The 21,460-nt window shown below is 43.7% G+C and overlaps 1 protein-coding gene across 2 annotated transcripts in view; it reads left to right on the top strand.

The window, feature by feature from the left end:
• Positions 1-19,750, top strand: part of drosha (drosha ribonuclease III) — a 76,005-nt gene extending 56,255 nt beyond the window's left edge. For both annotated transcript variants that reach the window (XM_068343772.1, XM_068343773.1), the window contains exons 26-32: positions 2,806-2,911; positions 3,863-4,004; positions 6,049-6,131; positions 7,466-7,569; positions 10,628-10,720; positions 11,670-11,716; positions 19,129-19,750. In XM_068343772.1, coding sequence (XP_068199873.1) covers positions 2,806-2,911; positions 3,863-4,004; positions 6,049-6,131; positions 7,466-7,569; positions 10,628-10,720; positions 11,670-11,716; positions 19,129-19,259 — 706 coding nt within the window. In that variant the 3' untranslated portion in view covers positions 19,260-19,750. The remainder of the gene's footprint in view (positions 1-2,805; positions 2,912-3,862; positions 4,005-6,048; positions 6,132-7,465; positions 7,570-10,627; positions 10,721-11,669; positions 11,717-19,128) is intronic.
• The last annotated feature ends 1,710 nt before the right edge of the window (positions 19,751-21,460 follow it).

Below are 21,460 nucleotides of genomic sequence, written 5' to 3'. Positions count from 1 at the left end.
CAATCGTGTTCGTTTTTTTTTTAAGTTGTTTATATTCTTATTCCGTACAGACGTGTAATTTGTTTTTCGAAATAGATTGATAAAATTTTTTTTAAAAAGTCAGCGACTTAGTGAAGTACTTCATTTCAGAACGAAATAAGAAACACAGACCCTTCTAGCGGCCGTTTTATTTTCCACTGAATTTTAAAAATGTGAAGTTCGTTTTTATCTGGATTTGAAATGATCAGCGAACCGGCGTAGAGAAGAAAGGGACGTGGGTGAAAATGCTATTAACAATATTGAAACAAATGTAAAATAATTGAGAAAAAGCATCACATTTATCAAGTTCTTGAAGAAAGTCGACACATTTTGAGGGGAAAGCTTGAAGTTGTGACTATTTCTTTGACCTCTTGGTGTTCCAAAATGTATTTTTACCCCAGAATAACACTTATTAGAAGGTAAATCTCGTCAAACCCCAACGTTATTTCCTTAAAAAGTCGAAGAAGGGGGAAAAAAAGGCCTTAGAAATGAAGTGCTCCCACTTTTTTGAGCGGGCATCCTGTGGACGCCTCTTCAGGGAAGCTGTTAGAGGTATTTTAGATCAAAGTCGAAGGAGAATAAAGACCTCGGCTCCACACTTTACTTCAATTTCCCCCGCCTCACCGGAGCATTGTGCCTCTGCTGTTGAGGCGAATAAGAGATGGCTCTTTGTGACGCTTCGCACAACGACCCGCTCCATCTCCCCCTTTTCCGTCCTCGATCACTTATCTTTTCGCCTTTCATCTCCACCGTTCCCTTCCTCGCTCCGCGTTCCCATTGCACAAAAAAACATAATCTCACCCTGTACTTCTCCAATCTGTGCCTCCCCCAACAAACGCTCGCCGGCGCCCTCGCATGTCCTGTACCAAAATACAGGACATACACAGACTTCCCCCCCGGACTCCCAGAGGGATACAACATCAGTGAGACCGCATCCCATTCTTTACCGTGTGTTGGCGGATGGATACAACATCAGTGAGACCGCATCTCATTCTTTACCGCGTGTTGGCGGATGGATACAACATCAGTGAGACCGCATCTCATTCTTTACCGCGTGTTGGCGGATGGATACAACATCAGTGAGACCGTATCTCGTTCTTTACCGCGTGTTGGCGGATGGATACAACATCAGTGAGACCGTATCTCGTTCTCGTTGGTGGAGTAAAGGCGTAGCTCGTAGCTATTGTTTTTTTGTTTTTTTTAATCTGGGGTTTTGAGGCTGGAACAGATTCAAATGATTTTAGTTTATTTTTAATGTGGAAATGTTTAACTTACCAGTCACAGAACAGATTAAACTCTTTATCTCGAGGTTTTACTTTATTTACCCTAAAATATTTTACATAAATGCAGGAGTCACATGGAACCTTTTTTTTTTTTTAATCCTGCAGTTTTAAAACATTTTCCTGGTTCTATTTACATACTTTTCCCACAAGTGAAAGATTTTTCATCATAATTACCAAATTATCTCCTCTTCTGAAAATAATCTGTCGATGGTCAGAGCTGCGCGAGTTTGGAAAGTTTTTTTTTTTTTTCTTCCACACTTCTAAAAGTGCTGTTGTTGAGGTTTAAGTGACTAGAATTTATTCATTTCTCCCTCCTCTTCTGCCATCTTATACAACAACGTGGGCGAGGAGAAGTGATGATGGAAGCAAGAGTCTTCTATAAGTGGAAAAGGTGTCGGCGCTGAGGGGAGGGGTTCCTCCTCAGAACCACTTTGTTCTTCACAGACTCTTTCAATTGAGGGTTTTTGTTGTTTTTTTTCCCCCACCTTTGGTTTCGAAGTTTTGCACGATCGAAATATATATATAAATATATATATATATAAATATATTACATTTCTGCATCAAAATCTACAAATTACAGCTTAGAAAATAATAAATGAAAGATGCTTTTGAGAATTTTTAACTGATAATAAAATCAGACGTGAGCGTCTCGGCTGCTTGCTGTCGTCTTGACCGGCTCTGATGCGCCGCGGCCCGTAAGAGGAAGAAATCAGAGCATAAACTTTGACCTTCTTCCTCTCTTTGATGTCAGAATCCTCCTCGTCTTCCACCTCTGCATCTCTCCTCTCTCATCTTCACATTTTCCCCCTCCTGCCAGGAGGTCATATCTATAGATGGATATGTGCTCTGCTGCTGCATGTACTCACCCACCCCCCCGCCCCCACCCACCAAACCTCAACACTCCCTGCTTGCCTGGCACGGCACCAGCCCACATCTGCAATGCTAATCTATAATTCTGTTTAATTAATGACCTGCCTTTCACTGATGGGGGGGGGTAAAGCAGGAAGCTGATGCATAGCATAGCAGCGCCGCCGCTAGCTTTCTGTAAAGTCGCCTTTTTAAAAAAAAAACCTCACTCCTTTTACCGGCTAAGGGTTTTTTGTCAGTTCGCTCTTGCAGGTGTAGTGGGGATGTCTTAAGCGTGCATTTTCCTCCTATTTCTTTCTTTTTTTTTATTTTAAAAAAAAAAAATTTCTCTTTTGCAATCAAAGCCCGGCATTTTAAAAAAAAATTGAGAGTTGTCACGCCGCCTGTCAGTGCCGCCGTTTCCCAGAGGCCACCCCTGTGAGATGTACATCAGCCCACTTTCACCGTTTTCGTGTTCAAAAAAAATCCTACAAGCCCCGCTAGATTTGTGGAGCGAGAGCGTACCTTTTAGGCCGACGTAGTAGTTGGATAACCTCGTGTGAAACCCCCCCCCCTTCCATTTACCCTCGCACCTTTTCCCGATTTGCCTCTTTTTTTATCCATCCTTTGCTTCCTTTTTTTTTGTTTTTGTTTCCAGGGGCCACAACCAAAGGATGGAGTTCCTGGGAGACTCCATCATGCAGCTGGTAGCCACAGAATACCTGTTCATTCACTTCCCCGACCACCATGAAGGACATTTAACCGTAAGTAGAAGCCTCGTCCGCTTCCTGGTCGAGGTAACACACGTTTCCCCCACCGTCTTTGAAGCAGCCAACACAACACAACAACTCTTCCCTCGCCTCGCCGCCACGCTGCGTCCGTACGTTCGCTGTACTCCGCGTGTGAAGGGTATCGTCATGAGACGGTGCTTTTTCGGTAACACATTTCTTTTTTTTTTCTTCACTAAAGCTGTCAAGTGTCAGAAAAATAAAAAAAAGTTGCGTAAACTCGCACACACCTCGTAATCAATTTCCTGACAGCATCAGACGGTATTACGATTCGTGCATCAGCGTTTTCTTTCCTCAGAAGGAAGGAGAGCGCTCGCAGGCCGCGGGGATCGCACTTCCTGCAGAAGAAAATCTTTTTCTCAGTCTTGATATTTATATATTTGCTGGATATTTCTTATAGATGAAGTTTGTGATGTAATTTCTTTAAAAGCTTCCAACGACCTATTTGTTTGGAATGACTGAAAGCTCCGGCAAAAACGTCTTTACCCGAGAGTCCGAAATGGATTTGGGGAGAGAAAAAAAAACAAACGGGGTAAAAAGCGCTCATTCAACCGGTGTGTTTGTGCGATTGCGTGCGTTCTGAGGAGGACGACTCATCGCAGCACGACGGATCCACGCGGAATCGTTTCTTCCACGTCTGGCGGTTATATTTAACATGTTTTTCTGTCGTTTTTTTTCCTCCTTCCCTTTCACAGACGTAAATGTACCTCACCAGGACACAACGTGTTTGTTGTCATCCGCTAAGTCACCATGCAATATTTAACAGAACCAATGCGAACGCGTCTCCCTGAAACATTTTACTCTTGCATTACCGATTTGTGTCTTTTTTTGATGAATTGTTCCATTCGGAGTTTTTATTTTGATGTTTAGTCGTGTACTTCTGTGTTTGCTTACGTTTTTCGTTCCTCCTTCCTGTTTTACCTGTAGCTGCTCCGCAGTTCGCTGGTGAACAACCGCACGCAGGCCAAAGTGGCCGAGGAGCTGGGCATGCAGGACTTCGCCATCACCAACGACAAAACCAAACGGCCCCTGGCGCTGAGGACCAAAACTCTGGCCGACTTGTTGGAGTGTACGTGCATCCGCTTTTTCTTTTTTTTTTAATGCATAGTATGAGAAGAAAGAAAATCTTTACAGACCTTTTTAGACCCCCGCTAAAGCCTTTTCTTGTCTTACGAGAACGGTCTGTTTAAATTGGCAGCATGAAGTGCCATTATTGATTCCTTTTGTTCCTTTTGTGTTAGATGTCAAACACTTCTCCGCAGAAGACGCTGGAAGATCCCTCCCTTTGCGCCGGCTGTGACAGGAGTAGTTAGCCGTTTGTTTTTCCCTTTTTTTTTTTTCCCCTTTCGTGACTCTGTGCTGGTGAACGGCAGCGGCTAAAGGAATCATCTTTTTACTGTGCTGTCCCACAATGCAACATCTCACAAATGTTCTTTTTTTAAATTTAAAGTCAGTTTCGAGGACGAGCCGATTAGAATTTGGTCGGTCAAAGTCAGCCAGCTCACAAAAAGAAGAATTTGCATTCTAAATCGAAATTAAATTTTCGATAAAATGATGAATTCAACACGTTTTAAATTTTTTTTAAAAAGCCACAAATCATCCTAAACCATTATTTAGCACCGTAAGCATCAAAACTATCCAAGCGAATAAAGAAAAATAACATCAAACACAAGTTAGGACATTAACTTTGTTCAAAAGATAAAATTGGCTGAATGCATTGTGGGAAATGTAGTTTTGGTCAAAGCACACTTTTAACCTATTTATTTTTAGACACTGACCTTTTATGTCTGGCGGGCCACATAAAATGATGTTGAGGGCCACATTTGGCCCCCCCCGGGGCCATAAGTTTGACACGTGTGTTGTAGCGTCTTTCTGCCCAATCAGGAAACTGCTTGTATCCGTCGTCTGATCTTACATTCTGGCGTCTGCCAGCGGAGCTAAAGTGTTTCTCTGATAGCCAGCTTCAGTCGATCTTCTTGGACGTACTCTAAATATATCTACGAGCACGGAAACGTGTCGCTGCAGCGAATAAAAAAAATGACCTTAATTACCTTTTTTATTTCAGCTCAGTGTGTGTGTGAGGTGAGTCCAGACGGACGTGGATATAAACGGCAACACGGCGCGTGGAAGAAAACATTGAGAGAGAATAAAAAACCACACACACACACCCATGGAAAACATGATGGAGAAAAGATTCCAATACGTTAATCTTGAAACCGAATGTTGATTCCTTTTATAACCACGTAAAAAAAAAAAAAAACTATCAAAGAAAAGTGTCGAGGTTTAATCTACGTGCATGTAGGAATTAGAATTAGCAGATGATGTCAACAGGCCAGTCCTACAAAGAGGGAATCGACTGTTCCAGATAAAGCAACAAAAAAAAAAAGACAACTGGGGGAGAAAAAGGAGGAATAAAATGCACTGATGCCTTCAATAGCAGACCTCAATTCATGAGCTGCACATCATTTGCCTTTCAAATTACGCTTGAAGGGTTTGCGGCCGGACTTGAGATGATGACACAGGAAGGGGTATGTGTGTGTGTGCTGGGGGGGTGTCAGCAGTGGGAAATGAGTGCAGCTTTTTTCCCCCCGCATATGAACGCTGGTGCCCTGCAGCTACGGCGGGGGCCCACGCCGGCTTGGCCTCCTGGAATATTACCTATTATTTCCTCTCCCTTCTGTCTTGGTCAGGGAAGAGGAGTGAACGCCGCGGCGGCTAATAGAAGAGGAAAGCAAAAACGTGGAAAACCGTCGCGAGATGAAGGCGGCGCCCCGCTTTTATTCATCCAATATTTCTTTTTCGATTGGCGTCGCCCGGCGATGAGCCCGACAGTCGGTTTCATCTCGTGTCCCTGAACTCCGTCCGGCCCTCTGTTTCCTGTTTGATTCTAAAAAACAGGAAACCACATTATTTTTCCAATTGTCTGCATTTATATATCACTCACCACAGGGACCAGATCAGGTCTTAGTCAGGGTTACGGTTAAGCAAAAAAAAATAAAAAAAAACCATTGTTAAGAGTTGAGGTGGATTAAGAATAAAAGTGACAATGAGATCATGACTTTTCCTCAACTGCTTTGCATTTTTAACCTCTTTTTTTCTTCTTGTATCTGCAGCTTTTATCGCGGCGCTCTACATCGATAAAGATCTGGAGTTCGTTCACACCTTCATGAATGTCTGCTTCTTCCCTCGACTCAAGGTGAGCCGAAACGAAAGAACGAACCAACCAACGTTTGGTCGCTGCCGTGGTCAAACAAAACAAACATGTTAAGAATCGAATCTTCTAAAACGCGCCCGAATAAATTGATAAAGCATCGTTGGAGACTCCGCCTGCTCACCCTGACGCCACCGAGGGAGGATGGGCGTTTTTATTCTCCAGCAACCGACTTGTTTGTCTAAATTCAGAAAGATCGTCCACGAGACACAAACACACACACACACACCTGAAGGCACCAGTGTGCCCTGGCGCTCGTGTGAGAGTACCCACACACACACAGCATGGACCTCTCCTTGTGAAGAATCTGCAGCGGTCTGATACGCCGTGCTAATTGCTGTCTTGGTGGTGCCTCTCCGGGGGGGGCGGGGAGGATCCCCCCGGCTCTTGGAGGAGCTGATCTTTGCGTCATTGGTCCACCTCATTTCCACATCCAAAGAGAGAAAGTTGTGAAGAGCCAGCACGTTCTCCTCACACACAGCCTCCTGGGAAAAAAATAAATAAACCACAGCGGCGCACAGTTTGCTGCTTCATCCAATTTGGGATGGAAATACAGAGGTGGAACCCGGGACGTAAACGCTGCTTTCCTTATGTTCACTCATGAAAAGAACACGGCTACTGTATGTGCCGCGCTCTTTTTTTCACGACAGGCTAATTTCTCTGCTTTGGGCTAAAGGGGTGTAGATACCCCCCACCCCCACCCCCCAGAGAGAGAGGAGAAGTGGGGAAGGTGGATGGGGAAAAAAAAAAAAAGATGGAAGAAGTAAACCACATTCGCATGAACAGCAGAGATGAATGGTTTGAAGGGTGGGGTGGGGGGGCAATAAAAGCAAGAGAGAGCAGAAGCAAGAAGCACTCTTTGTAGGAAATTAATAGGAGCAGACAGTTCTGGATTCAAAGTCTGCCCATTTTTATGACGAGGCTTCTTCCCGGTTAATGGAAGGGCTTTTAGAAGTCCCCCTTGGCTAAGAGAAATGTATCAGGCCTGCACACCTGGGAGGCTCCGCGATGCTCTTTATATCTGGCCATGGATTGGCTTTTGTCTTAAGTAGCCTGTGATTTGTTTTCACTGCGAAGGCACACACGGACAGCCATAAAGGGAGAGAAGCCAAAGAAGAAGTGAAGTGAGTGCTGAAAGAGGGGGTAAAAAGTGGAGTCGGTCATGGCAGGAATGAAATAAAAGCTTGGGAGAAAGCGACTGTAGCTGATTTTTTTTTTCTATTTTCTGTGAAAGAAAACTCGGAGCAAACAAGCTTTATAGCATGTGTTTCCGTGTGTGTGTGTGTGTTTGTGTGTGTGTGTGTGTGTGTGTATTGCAGGAGTTTATTCTGAACCAGGACTGGAATGACCCCAAGTCTCAGCTGCAGCAGTGCTGTTTGACCCTGAGAACAGAGGGCAAGGAGCCCGATATCCCACTGTACAAGTAAGACTCTAGAACACATGACCCCGGCTATTTAAAGCTGGCACTGATACCGGAAATTTGGAAAAAAATGTGTTTGTTTTTTCTGTTTCTGACAGTGTCTTGGCTATTTCGTTAAAACCAACCGTTGAGAGTCGAGTTATAAATTAAATGTGATATGACCTGCTAATATACCATTAAATGTAGGAAACAAAGACTCAACGACTACGATTATGACTTGTCCCCTCCCCAAAATGAGTCCTACCATTGCTCTGAAAAACAAAGGGACACAGTCTAGTCACCATCCAAAGGACACCTTCCCACTAGTCTCAATTCTCCAGCTCCACCTCCTCCACCTTGGCAGGTGTCTCCGTCATCGAGAGGGATGGTAGTCGGAGTCTTAGGAGACAAACCCAGCAAACAATCCATGCTAGACCGCCCTCCCCACCAACAGAAAGATGCACCAAACGGACGCTCGATTATCAGTCGGTCGATCTCTTGAAGTTCACTGTTGACATCGTCTTCGTGAAGATGACCTGCTCACGAGGGGTTAACCAGTTGTCATCAGAACAAGATAGACTCCGACGCTCCAAAGGCGGTGAAGATCACGGAGGATTCCAGAAAGAACCCCGTTCCACCTGCCAACATCTCACCCCCGCACGACTCCCCTCGGTTTTTGAGTCCTTCCACTTCCTGGCCAACATCTTCTCCTGGGAAACCGAACATCAGCTCCGTCTACCAAGAAAGCGGAGCGGAGCGTTTCCTGTGGCAGCTTGAAGGAGTCGGACCTGCCAACGCCGGCGCCATCTGGCGCTCGGCTGCCGCTGCCAAGGACAAGGGTAGACCGTAGCGCATCGTTTGCTCTGCTGAGAAGGTCATTGGCTGCAATAGACCCCCCACTACACGACTGGTTACCCCTCCAGGACCCCGAGGCGTGCAGGTAGGGATTGTGGTCACCCTGGACACAAATCATCTGCCGATCCAGCAGGGGGCATCTTGGATCAGGACCCGTCCCTGTTTTAACAATGGACGGTTTTCTTTATTGTAATTCCTTTGGTGCTTTTCATACATTCTTCCATATTCATGGCTTCCATATTCTAAGACACATTTCTTCTCTGCGGAAAACCTCCTCGCAGCGGAATACGCCCGATTCTGAATTCCATCCCCTCGCATTGTGCAGAAAAAGAAAAAGTGTCGACGTCCCTTTTTCTTCTGCCTGACCCAAAGTCTTTGAGTCAAGGTAGACTCCGTCAGGCGAGGAAGAAATGGGCACAAACATCATTTCTTGGATTTGTCTTCTCGCCATTGGTCCCTGAACGCGAGTTGAATCGGCCGTGTAAACGCTCTCGCTGTTGCCGATACATAAACACGCCCAAAGAGGACCTCTTATTCAACACGAAGAGCAGCATGTTTATCACCATGGAAACAGACAAACAGTGCCATCTCCGAGAGAAAAAAATAAAAGGTCATATGTACATGGGCGGTTTGGAGATGGAGCTGCTACGTCAAGTGAACTCAACGATCTCGCATTTAATCACTTCACTCCTCCTCTTTATCCCTTGCTCGTGTTTATTTGAATGTCTTTCCAGCGTTCCTTCTTGCTTATTATTCCGTCTATCTGCTTCTCGGATGATGAATGATTTTTTTTAGAATCTGACACTGCAATAAACACTTCTTCCTCCAACTCTTATTACCCACAAGAACATCAACATGGAAACACGGAGCTCCAGGATAGCAGAAATGTCAGTTCCTTCAACACGTGGAAGGATAAACACCAGGTTTCATCAGATAACCCGTTAATAGATGGGAATTATTTTGCCCACGTTTTTTGGGGGGTAGAAGTGCTGCTCACTTTGTTCCCGTTGGGTAATCCCAAAGAGACTAGGCCAGACTCGTCCACCCTTCACCGTCCTTCCTGTAGATTTTTTAGAGTTTGCTTACATGTGTGAATAAAAGGGAAACACAGGATGATACAAGAGTGTGAGTCAGACGAAAAAGAGCTTTAAAACCACCAGGGGCACGAAAGGACAGGGAAAGGGGAAAGGAGTTAATGCAGCGAACCCACCCTAGCAAACGTCTGGCTGATGACAGATTCACACCCCAGCAACCGTCACTTCTCAGCGCATCCCATCCGGGCAGGGGAAAAAACACCGGGAAGCGGACGCATAAAGTCTTCAACGGTACCCAGACAAAAACGGAATGCGTCCTTGTTGGAGTCGATGACTTCCCCGAAGGCTGGTGGGGGTTTTTTCCGTTCTGATTCGTGCGTTACTTTTAGCAACGCGATAATTCCATGTGACGCTAAATCTTGTTTGCTTCCACGCACGCCATGTGCTTCTTCATTTTGTAAGTGAGAATGGAAGGGAAAAAGAGGGGGGGTAGGAGGGGAGGGGGTAGGCTGAATTATTGATGAAGTGTCATAAGTGACCACATTGCATTAAAAATGGATCGCTCTCCTGAAATAAGTAAATTGTCTGTGAATAATTTAGGTGACTCACAGCTTGGGTTTGGAGATGTTTATGCTAATATTAACATTTCAAACGTCTCCCCCAAGTTTTGTCGACCGTCTTGTACATAAAATCCCTGCAGGACCGGAGCGGAACTGACAGGTTGGGGCTGTTATTTTCTTTTTCAAATGAGATACATCTGTAAAATTAGGTGAGTGATATTCTCTGATCGGTTCCCGGTTCTTATTGTTTACCCTTCGAGCAAACGCCAAAAAGACTCCAAAAAAAAAAAAAAGACCATTGTCAGTCTTTTTATTTCGATTTCACTCCAAACGCGTCGTTTATTTCTTTCTTTTATTTACCGGATTGGAATCTGAAGATGACGGGTTTGTTGGGAATAAAAAAAAAAAGTTTGTTTGTACGTCTCCTCGATTGGATTCCGTACAAAGAATTATATTGAAAACTTTCTTTAACCTCCCCTTCTTTCTTGTTCTTCCTCTGAAGGACACCGTCCCCTGAGCGTCCTCGTTCCTCGCCTCTCGGGGTGTTGTTGTTTATTCCTCCACCTTGCTCCCTCACCTCCCTCTCTCATCCCACATTTTTCTTTGCTGTTTGCCTTTTTTTTTCTCTCGCAGGACCCTGCAGACAGTCGGGCCCTCGCACGCTCGCACCTACACCGTCGCCGTCTACTTCAAAGGGGAGCGAATCGGCTGCGGCAAAGGCCCGAGGTGAGTACAAACGGTCCAATCCGGCGAGACGCGACGGGAACGAGGCGCTCCGCTACCTTCACCCCACCTCTAATGGGCTCCAGAATATCGGCGCGGCTTTATTGATGGTGTTTATTATAGCAATTAAGCTCTTGTTGGCCTATTCTAGCGAGAGAGAGAGAGAGAGAGACATTATGCGGAATGAAAACGAATCGATTCATTATTGATTTGACGTAAATTGCGTTATAGAAATATCTCCGCGCAAGAAACAAGAGAGAGAGCTGACAAACAGACGACACAACATCGAGGAGAGGAGAGGGGGGAGTGTGTTTAGGTTTACCTGGGATGTTTTTGTGTGTGTGTGTGATTTTACACACCTTTTGTGTCTGAAATGAAATGAAATCTCAATGCAGGAAAAAAATGGTTATAGGAGAGACGGGGGGGGGGGGGGTTTACAGTAGAGCTGTCGCTGAGCCCGCGAGAAATGAAAAGTAAATCCATCAAACATCTTTCTCGTCACACACACACACACACACACACACACACTTGAAAGCGCTCCTCCTGCTCTAAGCCGGCGATAAGTTTGTCCCTTCCATAGGATCTTTGACAGCTTACTGTTTTTTGTATTTACATGACTTAAGCCCCCGTCCACCCCCGCCGCCCGGGGCCGTGATCACATATCAATCCCGTATATACGGAGGGACGGTCGGACGCAGGCGTGAACGGCGCCCAGCGTAGAGCCGCCAATAGGCTTACCTTTCCTGTTTCATTTTAAAATGCGTGCGCTGGGTTACCTCGCATTGTTGGTCTCTCTCTAAGCAAACATAAAGCATGTTTGATAATCCTCTCAATGTTTTTTTTTGACAGGAATTCAAAATTATATTATAAAAAAAAAATGTCCATTCTGAATAAGCTAAAGACCGTTTCTCTCCTTCTCCTGTCTCCTCTTTTTAAAATATTCCTAATCTAGCATCCAACAGGCGGAAATGGGAGCCGCGATGGACGCGCTTGAGAAATGTAAGTTGTTTTGGCAAAAAAAATGAACTCCCTCCTCTGCACACACACACACATACACACACACGCACACACACACACACACACACACACACACACACACACACACACACACACACACACACACACACACACACACACTTAAGCCTTTCACAGGCTTCTGCATCAGTGGATGAATATTAGCCTTGGCTGTACAGGATGCAAGATGGCTGGCAGGAAGCCGTGGCCTCCCCAGCAGGTTGGCGGCGTCATATAGGACATTAGTCCGTTTGAAGTGGGGGCCCAGAGTGCCGGCGTGGGGGCCCCTCGCCAGAGATGAGCAACCTATCAAACAAGGACAGGGGGAGGAGAGAGGGAGGGGGAAGCTAAGCATCCTCGACCGCGCCGAGCATCGTGAAGTTGGTGTCGAGGGTTCGCCGAAAGTTCGCGTTTTCAAGCCTTTTTAAAAAAAAACATTTGCGCCATCGTCAGCCTCTTATGCATATGCATGCAGATGCATAATGTCTTGCATTATCCGTGAGTGTGTTCAAGTACTTTTTTTGGGGGGGGGGGTGTTGCATTAGTGGTATTTCTTTACTCGTGTAACGATCCGGGGGTGAACACAAATGGTTTGGTCGTTCCCGTTCTCTCCTCGCAGAGGTCAAACTTTGATTTCATTCTCCTCCTAAAAGAGGCGTCCAGCTACTTGTTACCGATACTGTTTGTGCATCAGAGCTTTCTCTTTATGAAACATTAGCGCCGGGGTGTCTCCATGCTGTCTGTTAGCCTCACCCCCCTCCCTCCTCATCAGGAGCGTAGTTCACTGCACACACTCACTCTCTCGTCTTCCTTCCTACCCTTAATTCCTCCCGTTGCCTCTCCCCAGCATGCACCACTGTCACCGTGATTGATAGATGCTCATCGCTAGTAAATGAACACCCCCCATCATCACCCCCACCCCCATCTAAATTGCTGTTTCGTGTGACTAGATTAGCAATGCCTTTTAAAAGGTCAGTTGGTGTGAAATCGCCTCTTCCTGGTCGGCGTTCCTTCGGTGGGGAAGAAGCTTCGGGTTTGAGGGGTTTTCTGTTTGACTTTCTATCACCGCTTGATTTAGAGACACCGATTTTTACAACTCGCCCCCCGCGGCTCGATGGACTCCTCGTCTCACCCTGTAGCGCTCCAGGGAACGCCGTCAATTACAGGAATCCAATGATTAGAGAGATAAAGTAGGATCCTCAGTGAAAAGAGGAGGAACACCACTTTTTTTTTTCAATTGACGCAAAAGTTTTCTACGATGTTTTTTTTAAGATGAAAATCAAAAGTGCGCAGTCGTAATGTGGTTTTGTTGCTTTCGGGCGCCTCAAACGTCTCCGTCGGAGAATTGTTGGTAGTTCCTGAGCCCCCCCCCCGTCCAAATCTATCATTCACATGCTTGTTATTCAGAGGTAAATCTGTTGGAAAAGTCTAGCAGGCAGTTTGAATAATCAGCCTCCTGTCCTGAACGACAGTCGTGTAAATGTCCCCTCTGTGGGGCTATTAAAGGTTTATCTTATCTTAAAAAACTTCATTTTGCCCCAAGGGGGCAGTTGAAGGCACACAAAGCAGGATAAGTGTAAAAGTGCAAACACACAGTGTAAAGATAAACAGTGTAAAAATAAAAAGTGTAAAAGTAAACTGTAATCGTAAACAGTGTAAATGTAAACAAATAGTGTAAATGTAAGCAGTGTCAACATAAACAGTGTAAATGTAAACATAAACAGTGTAAACGTAAACATAAACAGTAGAAACAAGTAGTAAACATAAACAATAATTTAAAAAATATAAATACAGTTTATTTTTAGACATAGTTCAAAACCTAGTTATTTTTAAAAACTAGTTACTTAGTTAAAGAACTAGTTAGTCTAAAATCTAGTCAGTTTAAAATCTAGTTAGTTCAAAACCCAGTTAATTAGTTTAAAAACTAGTTCATTTTAAACCTAGTTAGTTCCGAACCTATTTATAAAAAAGCACACCTCCTCAAATAAATGCTGTGATCCAGATACTTTCATTATAATTGATTATTTATTTATTTCCTGAAAAACTTGTGGAAAGTCTTGCAATAATCCTGAGGAAAGTTTGGCGCCGCCGGCGTTTGTGTGCCTCACCCGGATGTTTTGTGCAGTCCTGCAAAAAAAAACAAAGTCATGCATCGTCACTGATGTTCTATTATTCCATCTTCTTTTTGGAGGTAAGCGAGGTCAGTCTGCGGGGCTCAAACGTCTCTGTGATGCTTACGTAATGAACCGCCCGTCGCCACATCCTGTCTCGTGTGACGTTCGAGGGCCGCGCTCCGTTTCTCCGCTCAGCAAGACTAATCAAGGTCATTAGCCCCGGTGTCATGTAATTCCTCATTGATTGTCTTGTTGGCCCTCAGTGCAGCATCGGTTACACCATTACTCCACTTGTACAACAGCCCTACCTTGTGTTACTCCCCGATCGAAAAACAGCTCCCCCACCCCACCCCAACGTGTCAGGGTTCATTTCCATGTTTTATTTAAGGCGTCCTCCGGTATCAGCAGCACTTTGAGCCGGATTGAACTTTTTGTTTCTGCTGCAGCTCCTCTTTTTTTTTTTCCCTGGCAGACGGCATTGGCAGCTCCAGTGGTGTCGAAGAGGTGAAGACATGGTTGTGTTAGACAGCTCAGAGCTCATTAAATTGGGGCGGGGGGTGCCCCTGTATTTGGTGTGTGTAGCGGATCCACTGGTGGCTCCGACGATTCGCGTTTGGATATTTGACGGCCCCCACGTTTTGACAGTCTCCTGCCTGTTCCTGTCAAGGAGGAATTAAATGTTAACCAAGACCCGGACTGGGAGGAACATGAGTGCAAACAAATGGAGAAGAGATCGGGGGGGGGGGCTTCCCTTGGCGATGGGGCGGCGTTAGCCTCATGGCTTTAGATCTAAGGCACATGTGTCAAACTCAAGGCCCGGGGGCCAAATGTGGCCCTCCACATCATTTTATGTGGCCCACGAAAGAATAAAAGGTCAGAGTCTAAAATAAATAGGGTCAAAAGTATGGTTTGAGCAAAACTACATTTCCCACAATGCAGCAGTTAAGCCCAATTGAACAAAGTTAGTGTCCTAACTTGTGTCTGATGTTATTTCTCTTTATTGATGGATAGTTTGATCCTTGATTGATGGAGTTTTATGGGTTTAATAACCTGACAAATTAAAATAATTTATAATATAAAAGAGAAACACACATTTTTTTCTGTGTAACTGTAATGTTTGTAACTTGGGTAAGTAATCAATAAATAATAATCAATAATATTTAACATTAAGGAGTAGTCGTACGGCCTTAAATACCTTTGATTCGGACGCCCTGATGCTAATCGGCCCACGGGGGCCGCCGCCCATTCCTCATCAGGCGTAATGCCCCCACCCCCCCGACTTGGATCGAGCCTTCAGTCGTGGAGCGAAGACAAAGTAAAGCCCAGGCCCGTCCTGGCAGAGGAAGATAATGGTTTCTGCTGTCACCGGGCTGATGAAGATGGTCCTGAACGCCAGATCATGAAGCATGAAGGATCGATAGAGCACAAATACACCAGGAACAACATTCATTTAGCCCCTCTGGGTAGCCCCCATGATGCCCTTTTGCACCTCACCCCACCCAGATGCCCCTGTTAACCATTTATCATTCATCCTTCCAGATAGTGCTGCCTCTGTTTAGTCGTTCTCTAAGACTCGTCTGCTTCCCGTTGCCGTTTTTTTATTCCCAACTTCCTCTCAGCTGCTTGTTTCTCAAACAATGAAATATCTGTTGAATAAGAGCAGAAGCCTTGATCTGACTCGTCGCTGGAAGGGAACTACGTTTCTTCCTCGGCATTCCCCCCTAAAACTCCTTAATCTAGCGGATGAAAGCGGAGGGATGGGTTGAGGCGAAGTGAAGTACAGTATTCTGGATCGCTCTTTTGTTTGCACTTTGTTGGAGGGGGGGGATCCCGTCATCAGCGCCACTTCACAGGTGCAACCACGGGGCTTGTTGACAGATGTGCACGAGTGCTCGGTGGTGAACTCTGAGTCAAAGGCCTTAAAAAAAGGACCTCTAGTCCTTGAAGGGGGGATTTTCTGCTTTTTGTGGATATACAATAAGGAAAACCGAGTCGAGCTAAGTGCGTTAGCGCTTTAACCCCGATGCTATCAGCATGCAAGAGCATGCCGTTTCCTCAGAGGCGCTTCCCTTTCCCCCCAAAACAACGGACGATTGAGGATTCTCCAGATGTCTCCGCGATGCCCAACAACACAGCGAAATGGGAAGCGTTGTGCATTCTTAAAAGAAGACGTTGCCTCTTGTTCTGCATGTTAAACAGCATAAATGGACAAAAGCTGCTTCTTTTTTTAATTTTTTTTTTTTTTTTCACCCTGAAGTGGGTTATTTTCCAGTCGTCTCCCATTGAAGAACGCCGGTGATTTCCATATTTTAACTGCAATACACGTTTTTTTTTCTTTCTTTATTTATTTTTTCCTCGCCGAGGCGTTTCTTACCCGCAAGAACGCACATCGACAGAGAATATTACTTCAGAATGATTTCCTGTTCCTCATTCAGTTTTTTTTGTTGTTTTTTTTATCCTTTATGTTTTTTTTTACGCCGCCTGTGTTTTAATAGGATATTTCCATTATCTGGAACCTTTTGCTCTCTGTTGCCGTAATGACCAACCTAAGAGTTTCACCAGGAGGAAGAATACATCCTCTTCTCTCCATTCAGTCGAACACGTATGTGATGCGAATTTCAGTTTTTATCATTACTGAGGGAGGTTCAGCCAATTCTCTCTTACAGTTGAACAATGTGTTAATAGGGCCCGGGCTGAAGCCAAACACTGTTTTGCACATTAAATGAGAGGAAATTTATATATATATATATATATATATATATATATATATATATATATATATATATATATATATATATATATATATATATATATATATATATATATATATATATATATATATATATATATATATATATATATATATCGCGTCCTGGAACTCAAAAATTCATATTTAAATTCCGTGTTTTTTATTCCAGCAAGCCGCCAAAAAAATAAAAAAAAGATATTAAACCACTGAAAAGCATCTCTACATGCAGATGGGAACTCAAACAGATCCCAGATTAGGCTTCCTTTAAATAAACTTTTCACACCCCTGATTTACTCCACACACCCCCACCCCCCAGCAGCAGAGAGACTCCATCCAGATGGGTAATGCGTCACTCTGTTGGTGCTTCAAGGAAAACAACAGGAACAGTGGAAATGGTTCCATTTAAAAACCCTGAGGTGCACCCCCCCCCCCATTATCAGCCGTGCGTCCACTTTTCAGGACAATACTGATAATTAAATTCTACTATTAATCAGAGGATAATACGCGCTAAAGCGTTTAGAAAAAGCGAGGCGTTTTATTTTTTTTTATTCGGGCTCCCGGCGCCGCGGATTTGGAATTAAACATCCGTGAGGTTAAAGCGCCGAGTCTCAAGCTTTAAAGGGTGTTTGCATCCGTGATGGGCACACAGTCTGGATCTATTCATATGCAGCAGGAAAATGATCCCCCCACAAACAATATTTCTTCAAGACCCATTGGGCAAAGACGAAAATCTCTCCTGGAAGAAAAAACAGCAACAACTGGCAGCTTTAGATGAGAGGATGACGAGCACCTTCGTTTGTTCACGTTTCTGTCGGTCCGTTAGAATTACGGACTGTATATAGAAAACGAGGTGCAGATATTCTAATAATAAATTACCATGACAACTGAATGCCCCCCCCACCCCCCCAACCACAGACTGACTTTAAACGCCCAGTGGGAAGAAAGGTTTTAGCAGATTAGATTATTTGCCGTGGGTTTTGCGTGGTTTTGGTCAGGAAGAGGAGAAAAAAATTTCAAAACCTAGAGATGGAGATGATGTGATTTATTTCTCAACAGCTCTTTATCTAAAATCCATTGCTCTTTAAATTAAAATATATATATTTTTAGTCCATTTACAGATTTATTTGGAGACATTAGCAGTTTCTTGGCATCACACATTTAGCCTAGCCTGGACTCCATCTCTGATGCTGTTCTGGGGGGGGACCGCTCACGATGCTTCACAACACGCTAACACACTGGTGGCAGGTGCTATCATGAAAGGTGTCACCTGTTCATCAGTAGTGATAACCGCTCACTCTCACATACTGATGGAAGGGCCACCTGGAGCAATTTGAGCCTGAGTATCTTGCTCAGTGATACTTGGACATGTTGACTGCGGGGGCCGGGGATTGAACCATTGATTAGCGGATGACTGCTGCCGAGCCGCCGTCGCCCCACCTGAATGACAATTCCAGGAAAACAGACTCTGAATGCTCGAAAAGCTAACAGCGGCGCTGCTTTTTTTTTTTTTTCGGAGAAGCGCAGTACCAGGGGTGACCTCTAGGGGCCGCTTCAGAAGAATTAGGTGCAGAATTTCGATTCAGGAAGTGTTTGTTTTCAAATTCAAATTAAGAAAACTTGATTAGTCCGTAACGGGCAATTGAAAGCACATAAAGCAGGAGAGGTGTAAAAGTGTAAACATACGGTGTAAACACTAACAATAAATATAAACAATAATTAAATAATAACATAAATATACATCAAATGTTTATGTTAAATAATAATTCAGAACCTAGTGAGTTAGTTAAAAAACTTTGTTAGTTTAAAACCTATTTAATTTACAAACCTAGTTAGTTCAAAACTAACTAGGTAAGTCCCATGTGACACACAAATGCCCTCCTAGTCTCCCTGTTGAACCCACCCCGCCTTGATTTATTCGCAGTTTCATGTTTGGTGACTCCTGGTGAGTTGGCAGTGAGCAGAATTCAAATCAGCGCTTCAGAAATTCCCCATGAATCCGGCGCTCCATTCATGTTTTTTTTTTATTTTAAACAGCAGCAGCATGTGCCAGATTAAAATCAAATAAATAGTTTCTGAGTCACGAGACTGAAAAAAAAAGAGAACTTTTAGAAATTGTCTGCGCTCCATCTGCAGAACGGTTGTGTTTGCATCCCATCAGCATACATCTGTTTTTGAACGATATCCTCTGCTTTCAAACCATCTAATTACTGATCTCATTAAGAAATGTTCACTTGTAATTATGTTATCAGAACTCATGGTCGCTGCGCTGAAACCAAACAATGCTTGTCTAATTCCCTGTTACTTTGTCTTTATTAATGAAATAACAACACGAGGGAAATTCTTTCGCGCTACTTCCTGCAACATTTGCACTCATTTGCCCAAAAATGATGAATTTAAACCCTAAAATTGCCATCATTGCCCAGTTGGAAACTGACCTTGTCTCTTTCTACCCCCTTTCCTCTTTTGCCTCTCTCTTTATCTGTTCTCCTTGGTCGACTCCTCTCTGTTTCGCGCTCTGCCTCTCCCTGCACCAGATAACTTCCCACAGATGGCTCATCAGAAGCGCTTCATCGAGCGGAAATACAGACAGGAGCTGAAGGAGATGAGACGAGAGCGCGAGCGGCAGGAGAAGGAGACCGACGAGGCGGAGGAATGCAGGAAGTGACAGCATCACTTTTTTTTTTTTGGCTCGGCCAATCAGGGACCTGCATCCACATGGAGGCGGTCTTTTCCTGCGGATTTGGCTCGGTTCCACCAGGTTGATCCGATCCGATCGTTTAGCGATGATCCTAGATGGTTCGGTGAGGACGCGTGTGAGGATTGGCTTCCGCCGTCGCAAACGTCAAGGGTTAAATCAGTTCTTTTTTTTCTTTTTTTCGTGCGCAGCTTTCAGAGATGAAGGGGTACAGAAAGCAAACGGAATGGCAAATGATGGAATGTCATGTTTTATGCTGTTTACTGCTGTAACACGGCTGAGTCTTATGTTCATGTTGGGAGTTGAAATCTTGAAAGATTGACTTCTAAATAAAATTTTTTTTTAAAAAATCATCACTGGAGCTCGTGTTGCTGACACATGTCCGAAATGGAGTAATGAGAAAACTTTTTAAATGTATGAAATGCAAAATAAGACTATTAAAGTTTCATATTGAGTTCTAATCAGTGAAAAGTGTTTTTTTTCAACCCCCCCCCCCTCATTTATTGTAATCCTCACCTGCTCCTCTAAGAGGCTTAAACCAGAAAAAAGGCTCCAGTCAATTATAATCAATCACGACAATGTCACCATCTGTCTCACATCTGCCACTCATCCTCTAATAATCAAAATGGGATTTTTTTTTTTTTTAAACCGCCACTTTCTCTTTTTTAACTTCCTTCCAAATCCGATTGGCTGCCTCACAGATCTTAATTATAGATTGTCTAATTTACAATTTCCTCAGCTCAGTAGCCTCTGGATCCTAGCTATTTAACAACGACCGTCATGTGAATTACTATCTGACATGTAGAGCTAGATCTTTTATACTGTGATTTATTGTAGATAATATATACGTAGCTGTGAGGACAGTAAACGTCTGCTAGCCTCGGGGCGCTGTCATATCTTTAGTTAAAGTCAGATTATTCTCCATAACCAGAAGAAAACAGGGACAGGAGTCAACAGGAGATACTACCAAAATAAATATAGCTGTCAGACATACTCGCCATTACACTGAGGAAAACGTTATCTCTCAAAAACGAGAAAAAAGGCAATAAAGTGGGAAAAATATTGCTTAAAATGAGTTACATTACCCCTAAAAACAAACATTTGACTGTAAGAATGATTTTGTAAATATGCTTCCATTTGGGAGACATTAGCACGTGCATTTAGGGAGTACATCTTGAACCTGGTGCAGGTACACAATAAAGCAAAAACTTTTGTCCATCTGTTGTGTCTAACTGCTGGCTCATGCTGAGTTAACGGTCATTGCTTTTCTATGTACGATCCCTTTATTTTATAAATATAAATTCATTTTTCTTCTTTTGAATTATTGCTTTAAACTTTAACTGCATGCTATATTTTATTTATTATATATATTCTATATACATAGCACCAAACCAGAGCACTTACCTTAGATTGATAATTCATTACTATTCACATCACTTTTTAAGTTGTTCTTTTACTTCAAGGGTAATAATAACCAATAATTTATTCATTATTATTTATTTTTCTTAATCCCCCCTCTTACCCTAACCCTAACCTAACCCCTGATACCAAAACCTTCCTTTTTTCACCCTTACCCCTGAGTTATGTTTCCATATCCCATTTCATTGTGTCCATCTGATGGTGTAGAGGCAAGTTCCAAGAATTCCAACCTGAAGGTGAGCATACAGATGCTATAGCTCGAAGCTTTAAGCACATGCTTTCAAGTCCCACTCGCTCCACATCTTTTGACTTTTTTGGACCACCCATCCGAAAAAATAAATTTTTTAAGATCGACACACCGACGGACTCACCGACCGAATAAAGTTTTTTTAAGATCGACACACCGACCAGACGAACATCCAAATGAACAAAAAAATTTTGTAGACCGACTGAAAACTATTTTTTTAGATCAATCGTCCGACCATCTGACCAAAAAAATAATAAATTTTTTTAGACCTACCCACCAACCCCCCAAATTTTTTAGACTCACTGTTCCTCCGACCGGAAAAAAAATTGTTTAGACCGACTGACTGACCAAAAACAAATTTTTTAGACTGACCGACCGGCCATCCGACCAAAATACCATTTTTTTAGGCCGACCGACAAACTGACAATCCGACCCAAAAAAACCCCACCTTTTTTTTGACCAACCCACTGTCCGGAAATAACATTTGTTTAGACTGGCTAACTGA

The sequence above is a fragment of the Antennarius striatus genome, chromosome 20, assembly GCF_040054535.1.
Source record: "Antennarius striatus isolate MH-2024 chromosome 20, ASM4005453v1, whole genome shotgun sequence".
Classification (NCBI taxonomy): Eukaryota; Metazoa; Chordata; class Actinopteri; order Lophiiformes; family Antennariidae; genus Antennarius; species Antennarius striatus.
This window is presented reverse-complemented; position numbering and strand designations above follow the sequence as displayed.